The following is a 9,546-nucleotide window of genomic DNA, read 5'->3' on the forward strand; positions in this document are numbered from 1 at the left end:
CTACCAAGGTAGTTGTGATAATACGTAAGTATCAAACTTTTCTTTATGCAAGATAATTCGCCAGTTATTTTAATGAAATGCTAATTTGGTGATTATTCACTTTCCCTTTTAAGGAATGTTTGTTTGTTTATCATTCAAGTCCTGTTATGAAGAAGAAATTTCGAAAGAAAGAGAAGTATGCTTCTCTTAAAAAAGAGAAGTAAAGTAGGGTGTGCCTTTTCTGTTTGAAAATGTTTAGATAGTTCTCGTATTCGGAGTTAGACTTTACATTTCCTCCACCACTCTCCGAATTTATACCATGTCACTTTCAACTTACGACTTGAACTCAGTTTCCAATCTTTTGTGGAAATTATTATTTGAAGAACTGCAGCTTAAGGGCTTTTCCGTGCATGGTTCCCATAATTTATAATTTAATTTTGGAGTAGAATAGAAAATACCCAATTTTTTTATTTTTCAAAGTTACATTTTAGCTCGATTTTTCGCCCATCGGTGCAAAAAGACGTAGCAGATGCAAAACAATTCATCTCTGTACTTTCCCTGTCTGCTTTACTAAAATCGTAAACTCTGCCAGAGTTTCGTAACTGCTTAATTCACCATGTATTTGTAACCAAGCAAGAAGTCATAGTTCTGTAGAACATAGTTAAATTTTTATTGAAGTGATCCTAGAAATAAATTCATGCTTATATTCTCTGGACAAGTCTTCTGCATAATATGTTTTGAGAGTATCTGAACTGTATGTGTAGGACACAGAAAACTAAAGTAAGGTATCCAAGAACTTTGGTCATATTTTCGTTGAAGAGTGCATTTTATATTCATGCAGAGCATGGACATCATTCTGAGTTATATTGCAGGGTATATCATATCAAGGCTGTCGTTTATCGATATAATGTTTAACTTTCTAGTTCTAGGAGTTATGTAACAAATTATTTGGAGAAAGTAATATTTTAAGAGACCATCCATACACATACAAGAGAAAAACATCAGTGTAAGGTTTCTAACTAATTATTGAAACAAAAGAGTGATTTAATGATGCCTAAGCTTATTCATACAGGAGAAAAACGTCATGTGTGTGAAGTATGTAAAAAGTCATTTAGTCGAAAGAATTATTTAAGCAATCACATGCTTATTCACATAGGGGAGAAACATCATGAGTGTGAAGTATGCAAAAAATCATTTAGTCAAAAGAGTCAATTAAACAAACATATGCATATCCACACAGGAGAGAAACCTCACGTGTGTGATGTATGTAAAACGTCATATAGTCAAAAACATAGATTAAACTATCATATGCTTATTCATACAGGACAGAAACCTCATGTGTGTAAAGTATGTAAAAAAGCGTTTACATATAAGTGTAATTTAAATACACATATACGTATTCACAATGAAGACAAACCTCATGTGTGTGAAGTATGTAAGAAGTCATTTCATCGAATGAATAGTTTAAGCATTCATATACGTGTTCACACAAAAGAAAAACCTCATGTCTGTGAGGTATGTAAGAAGTTATTTAGACACAGGAGTACTTTGAGTTCCCATATGCTCCTTCATACTGGAGAGAAACCTTATGTGTGTGAAATTTGTATGAAATCATTTCATCAGCAAAATAGTTTGAACTCTCATATGCATCTTCACACAGGAAAGAAACCTTATGTATGTGAAGTTTGTATGGAATCATTTAGTCAGAAAAGAAGTTTGAACTCCCATATGCTTCTTCACACAAAAGAGAAATCTAATGTATGTGAAGTTTGTAAGAAGTCATTTAGTCACAAGGGTAGTTTGAATTCCCATATGCTTCTTCACACAGGAGAGAAATCTCATGTATGTGAAGTTTGTATGAAATCATTTAATCGGAAAAGAAGTTTAAACTCTCACATGCTTCTTCACACAGAAGGGAAATCTCATGTTTGTGAAGTATGTAAGAGATCATTTTGGCATGAGCGTGCTTTGAACAACCATATGCTTGTTCACAGCTGGATTGCTATGAAGTTTCCACCGGAAAAAAAACCTGTTTGTAACTAGAGTTACTGATTTTGTGGCAGTTTTGGGGTAAATATGTAGCTGAAACAAAAGCTCTGTGTGTATGTAATATATAATTTTTTTCAATAGAAATAATTATTCTTTTTCTTCTATAAAATTTGTGAAACTCTGCCAAGATAGTTTTGATAATGCATAAGTATCAAAATTTTATTTCTGCAAGATAAATCTCCACTCATTTTAATGAAATACTAATTTGGTGATTCTTCACTTCCCTTTTAAAGGAATGTTTGTTTATCATTTAAGTCCTCAGAACAGCTTTAGTATTGGTCCTTTCGGCGACAAACTTTTGTCGCCAAGGTAGACCTGGCTTTGAGATCAGAAAAAAATGGCGGATTGTAAACAAAACCCGATCTACACTAAATAACAATCCTAAAAAAAAGCTCTTGATTAGAATCAAGGCCAACTTATATACTCAAGGCCTGCCAGTGGGAAAATATTATTTTGTGTTTTCGGTTGCCTGCGTTATTTTCCTACTGACCGCAAGATGGCGCTACAATTCTGCTACACTTTGCGATGTTTAAAAAAATCTGAAAAGTACCAGAAACGAATTCTGTCTTGTTATATGCAAAGTTTAAAAATGATTAATTCATAGTAGTCAGAAATTGTTGATTTCTTATTAGTAAAAACATTTTAATTAGAAGGAAAGCATGGAATTTTAAGCTATCTCACCTTTTTTTTTTTCACACATAACACTAGCTATTTGATCTCGATTTTAATTCCTGCTTTCATCTAGACATGCGCTATTCTGAATTGTATGCATTACAACTATTTATTCTAATTTAAAGGTAATTCAGAGTATACACCTTATTTTTTAATTATTTATATTGTAAGAAGTTAACAGATAGCTTCAGATCATGTACTATTTCAGTGAAAAATTTTCAAAATATTTCTATCGGCTGTACTGGGCCAAAAAATAATTTAGTATCCCCTATCAAAGATGTAATTAACATATTAATACACTGTGATCTAAAATTTGTATATTACTTAAAGAGATTAAAGTAAAAATATTACTTAAAGAGATTAAATTTTACATACTGAAGAATTCTTTTAAATTATTAAATAACTGTTTTTAGGAAATCTTAAACAATAAAAGTTAAAATAATGCAGATTTTGATCTCTGTGCAGTATTTGCATTGCAGATATTCAAAGACATCCTAAAATTATTAGGGGAAAAAAAAAGAAAACGTCTTACTGTGGCATAGATTTTGAATGAAACTCAAACTAGAGAAACTTCAATTTTTCAAATGAAAATAATGAAATTTTTGATAAAGCTATTGATCAAATCAATCTGTTTGTTATAAATAAAAGAGACACAGGCATCATAAAATATATTTTTAACGGCACACACAAAAATAATAACTCTCATAATCACAATATATACTTAAGAAAACGTTCAGTTCTGTATATCAAGGATAAAAGGTTGATCTTTACATTATGGTAACTTGGCGATTTTTTGGCAAAAATTTGGCGACCAACTCTCCTACAGCAACCCTCTATTTTTTTTTCCCCCGCCGCCATTTTGTCTTCACGAAGTAAAGACATGTTTCTTTTCTTTTTATCTACTGAACACTTCTTCCAACAATCTACTAGCCGAATTACACTTATGCTAGAAATTTTATCTAACAAAACTGCTTAATCATGACAAATATTCACTGCAAAATTAGGAAAAACTGCACAATACCATCCTCCTTATGCATTTTTCAAAATAACACATACACATAAACCATGTACACGCCGACTTATTTTTACTTAAAAAAACATCCCAGAATTGCACAAAAATGGCATTGCGCACACTCTTCACTATATCCATGTACACTGCTTTTTTCTCATAAATTAAAAAAATTTCACGAAAATACATGACAATTTTCTCAATCTTTAAACCCGGTAAAAAGAACATATATGAAATTACATGATCACGAAAAATTATTTACCCTTTACAAGTATCAACATTTCCACATATAAAATAAATAGAATATCCAAAAATTTTTACCTCTAAATCATCTATTACATTATACACGTCACCAACGAATTCATACCTCAAGCATTACAAATACTTAATATCAAATATTTAAATTATTTCCATGCACGTTTATTTCAACTTAAACGTATACCAAATTCCTAAAAACATAAAATTCACAAAATAACTATCATTTCATTAAAATATAATTAAATTCAAAAACACTACTTAAAATATAAATGAGCACATACATTAATTTAATAAAAATTACCTTACAATCCTAATTACTTTAAACTAAATCATTGCTAATAACAATTTTCCCAATAATACCAAATTCCTTTCCACCTTACATTTACAACAATGCATAAAAATAATATTCTCAAATAATTAAAAAAACTAACTTACCTAATCTTCTTCAGAATCTTGATTACGTGGCGGATACACTTTTCTTCCTTCTGTTTCAGAATCTTTAAAATCATACTTATCTTTCAAAGCAAGATACCAGGTAAAATAAATAACATAATAAAACATCTTTATTTCTCTCTTGCACAACCTTAAAAAACATTTATTACTATCCTTTTCAATACCACTAAATACCCATTTCGAATTCACTTTAGTTACGGCCATGGGATCCAAAAATTCACAAACATTATTTCACACAACACAGAATAAAGCCAAATACAAAATTGCCAGATTTTTTCCCGATTAAAGAACAGTAATTCGTCCATTAATATCACATGACATATCCCATGATCTCTCATTTCCCTCATACAAAATAACGCGTAATCAGAACTGAATACTACTCACATTCTTAACAAAGTCTAACTAACCTAATCTTCTTCCGAATCTTCCTTACATGGTGGATACACTTTTATTATGGATTCAATAAAATTACTGAAAGATTTTTTTTTCCGAATTTGATTGAATTTGATAAAAAAATTCTCTTTATCACATCTACAATTCACTTTAGACAGCGCCATACAATCCCAAAATTATTCAACCCTACTTCACACAACACACAATGAAGCTTAATACAAAATAATATACATCCACAGATACTTGTCCAAATTCCCCCCCTTTTCCGTTTAAAGAACCGTAATTCGTCCATTAATATCACATGACATATCCCATGATCTCTCATTTCCCCCACACAAAATAATGCGTAATCGGAACTGAGTACTGCTCACATTATTACCAAAGTCCCAGGTAGTAACCTTTATCGCCTCCAAAATGTCGCCAAACTACCAATTACTATATTGTAAAGATCAACCGGATAAAATTTGAAAACTTGCAATGGCTGAATATAAATAATATATCCATCGCACATGCCCACAATTCTAAGTAGAATGAGGTATATACACAATTTTAGATATCTATGCATTTAAAGTTAGGCAAAAGAACAAGGTTATTATATACATCACTTAAATATACAGCAGGTAGACATTTTTACACACATACAACTTTAATCAGAATGACATGTGTACAAAATTTTATGGCTGGCAGCGTGAGATACTTATATAGTTCATTATCAAGAATAATGTATACATGAAATAAAATTACTGAATCTCACAAAACAATATCACTATTAAGCACACATATATGAGTGCCATCTTGATACATTACCTACATGTAACTACCTGACATAAATCCAGTTGTATCATTCCCATTCCAGATTAATCAGAAGAAAGTTACAAACAAAGTTTTGAAAATAACAGCATTAGATGCACAAAGATTTCAGAATTAAATAAGCAGAATGAGGAATTTCAGAACTGAGTTCAATGATGTATATACACAATTTTAAACCTATGTGCATGTAAAGTTACGCAGAAAAAAAAAAAAAAAAAAAAAAAAAAACAAGCTTATTAAGTATAGCCCTTAAATATACAGCAGCTAAACATAAAATACATTTTTTGTTAATGACGAGCCACGTTACAAATAGTGAGCATATAGCAAAATTGTAGCAGAATGCGAGCGTCACCTAGTGATGAATTTCGCGAAAGCCACTGAAAACTGGGAACTGGAATTTCGTTCAGTCTGGCAGGCCTTGAGTATAAGTTGGCCTTGTTAGAATAAACAGTCTTTCTCTAATTCTCAACATTTCTAGTTCTTGCTATGATAAATTCTTGAAACACTACCTTAAATGAATTTATGGCAGTGATTATGTTATGAGTAATGAAATTTACAAAAGGTTAATATTTTAAATTACAAAATATAATATTAACCTTTTGAGGCCGGGGCTTTGTTAGCAGTAAAAGCTACCAAAGGACGGGGAATCTTGAACCGAATGCTTTCTCCCCTTCAAGAAATTACCTCCTATTTGCAACAAAGATTCTTGTGTGTAGTCTAATGGATTCTCAGAGGGGTGCATCTATGTCGCAAAAGGAAGATCTTTAAAAGAAATAAGTGGTTAAAAGCCCAGGGATGTCAGATTTGACATTTCATTCCACTTTTCAGCCTGAAAAATGGGAGAAAAAGACATGGCCACTAAAGTGGACAAACCCGTCTTTTTCAAAGAGAGGACTCTATGGCCACTATAATGGCCATCCCGTCTTCAAAAGGTTAAATATTAATATTTTAAGTAGTTAGTTAATATTTATATTATATTAGTATTTGGCTAATATTTTAAATTTACAAAAGGTTAATAAGTGCATTTCAAATTAGTATATGTTACTTTAGTTTCTTAGATTCTGTTATTAAAAGGAAATAAAAAAATATTTCAAATTGAAGGAAATTAAATTATAATGAGTAAATCTTGTACCAGTGTTAGAAATACTTTTTATGAATTAAATTTTGCAAATGGTATTTTTGTAATGTAAATGTATTTTTTAATCACTCAATTTATTACGAGTAATTTATGATTATAATTTAAAAGCTAAAATTAAATTATCATAATGTGTAAATTTTTTACCAATAGTAATACAGTCAAAAGTCGTTAATCCGGACCTCAAAGCTACAAACTTTCTGCGCATGTCTCAACGCATAATGCGTTCACGCATGCACATAGGCATTTACGCATGCGTGTAACACTTTTACGCATGTGCACACGCATATAACGGACGGTATAAGCTAAGCTAAAATTATCTAATTATTTATTTCAGTTAAAGTTGCAGATTGCGTTGTTCCTTAATCTTCGAATTAGATCCGGCTTATTATTTTTTGCAGACTGTTAGAGCAATTTTATAAAAGTAAGCTTGAACTTTCAATTATGTCAGATAGAATTTCCGATGCTGGAGCTGCCAAAGCGAAAGTATGTTTCGATGTCCATCAAACAAAAAGTGAAATTGCTGCAAAAAAATGGATAAAGGCATATCCTTTGTTTCTCTAACCATTCCGAAATCTGTTTATCAATTTCACGCTGCTCTGCGGGGGGGGGGGAAGACGTCGCGGCACGCAATTAACTGGAAGTTGATCTGTCAGCACTATCCTTATCTTCAGGGCAGATGTTTTTATTTTATTCAGCTTATAATTCCTTACTAAATGTAGTATTTCATCTCGATGTATTCCATCTTTGATATGATTTAAATCAAATTTTTTGTCATTATAAATATCACGAGTACACATCAAATAGTTTTCTGGTTGCAATTTTCTGATTTTGACTATGCCTAATCTATGCTTTGCGCATGCGCACATTGAAAGAAATGTTTAATATAGTAAACAAATAAATATTAAGCTTTTTTCTGTAAATTTTGATATCCTTTAGATCATAATTGCTCTTTATTTCATAAATTATGGTTTCATATTTTTTATTTTAAAATTTCTGCATGCCATCTTACCAGATTTAAACTAATGATCTATAATCCGGAATTGCCGAAGTCCCGACGAGTCTGGATTAAAGACTTTTGACTGTAATATACAACAACAATTATCATAACTGATTATTTATGTAAAAGATTTCGAACAGTCGTTGGAATCCACTAGTGGTGGAGTGTTAAACCACTGAACACTGGTAGTTGATGCTAGCTATATGAGAGCTTTTGTGGTTTTCCTTATATGTAATTTGAATCTGAGCCAGTTTCTCTTAAAAAGTCCTTTATGAAGGCATCCTTCTTCTGCTAGCCTATGTATATATTTATTTCCTATTCATAAATACTGTTCTCTCTTCTTATTTTCTTATTTCTTAATTCTAAATATTATTTCTGAAGTGAAGAAGTGTCGCAAAATCCTGTTCAGTTTTGGACAGCATTTAAATAGAATAAATAATTTGTATATGATGCAAACAAAAATGCATTACACTACTTCATGTAGTGAATAATTAATCAGGGAACAAAGAATAATGTAACGTTCCTTTATTTTGTAACCAGAGTTACTTTATGTTTGGGATCTTTACTGCCAATTTCAGCATCTGTTTTCTCACCAGAATCCAAATGAAATTTTTAGTTTGTAAAACAAAGTGTGTTTTGCCTTTCGAGACCACGTTACTAGGTTGCTAGATAAGATTTGTAGTCTTCAGTCTTGCATTATAATTGCCGATAGTTGAATTCCATGTCGGTTAAGTTTTGAACCAACTTTGAATTAAATTGATTTGTGTAGCGTTTGGCTACAAGTTTATTTGAATTTAAATTATACATTTGAACTTAATTATTATCATAAGTTATCTTGTCACAGTGGTTGACTGAGTCGTAAGCACAAAGTGTGCCTTCTGTTCTGTACATCTATACTTTATTATAGAATAAGAACATATCTTAATAAGAATATATCTAAACTTTAGAATAATAATTATATTTAAAGACATTGATATCAGTATCTAAGTGTTTGCCATATAGTCAAATTTTTATATATAAATTGTATTCTTACTTTTATTATAGAGTTTTTATTACAAAAAATTCAGATTTCTGTTAGATTAAATGTTTAAGTAATGTCGAAAATCTGCATAAAATTTAAAATAAAAAGTCGACTGTTATGTCAACATACTATTAATAAAAAGTAATAATACTCGGTGAAGTTTATTCATATACAGCTATTAGATTATGAGATTTACAAAATTTGAGAACTGTAAATTATAAGCAATATATTCCATAATCTAAGCAACATTATATTTTTTATAGTCAGACAAATTATAAAAATGTCATAAAAGCAATATTGAAACCTGACTTTGGTCTATGAATTCATGTAATTACACATCCCTATAGTTCTAATTTAAAAAATGAGGCGAAAAAGTATTTTTAGACCATAGTAATTTTGATCATTGCCCATTTTAAGAAACATGCAAGAAGTCTAAATTTGCATGTGGTTCCTTAGCAAAAGGAACACCAAGAGTTTACCTCATGCTACTAACAATGTGTTTTTTCCTTGGGGGGAGGTGTTGGAGTTGACATATGAAAAAATATCAAGACTTACGTGATGTAATATTAAAAACATCAGTTTTAACTATCAAATTGTGGCTTTTTTAAAAATATTTTAAAGTTATGCTTTCCTAACTTGTAACTTTAAGAAAAGCATGCAATTTATCCCTCCTGCCATCAAACCTCTGATACTACCAAATTTGTTAAAGTTACGTGGACAGAAATGGCGACATGTTTTCAACTCAGTATTTAGGGTTATCATAATTT

The 9,546-nt window shown here is 30.7% G+C and overlaps 1 protein-coding gene across 1 annotated transcript; it reads left to right on the forward strand.

Moving 5' to 3' along the window:
• Positions 1 to 518: 518 nt before the first annotated feature.
• Positions 519 to 5,854, forward strand: LOC118184982 (uncharacterized). Its single transcript, XM_035354748.2, has one exon. The coding sequence runs from the start codon at positions 1,027 to 1,029 to the stop codon at positions 2,020 to 2,022; it is 996 nt and encodes a 331-aa protein (XP_035210639.2). The 5' UTR covers positions 519 to 1,026; the 3' UTR covers positions 2,023 to 5,854.
• Positions 5,855 to 9,546: the final 3,692 nt, after the last annotated feature.

The sequence above is a fragment of the Stegodyphus dumicola genome, chromosome 9, assembly GCF_044657685.1.
Source record: "Stegodyphus dumicola isolate Sdum_Otavi_A_Nest chromosome 9, ASM4465768v1".
Classification (NCBI taxonomy): domain Eukaryota; kingdom Metazoa; phylum Arthropoda; class Arachnida; order Araneae; family Eresidae; genus Stegodyphus; species Stegodyphus dumicola.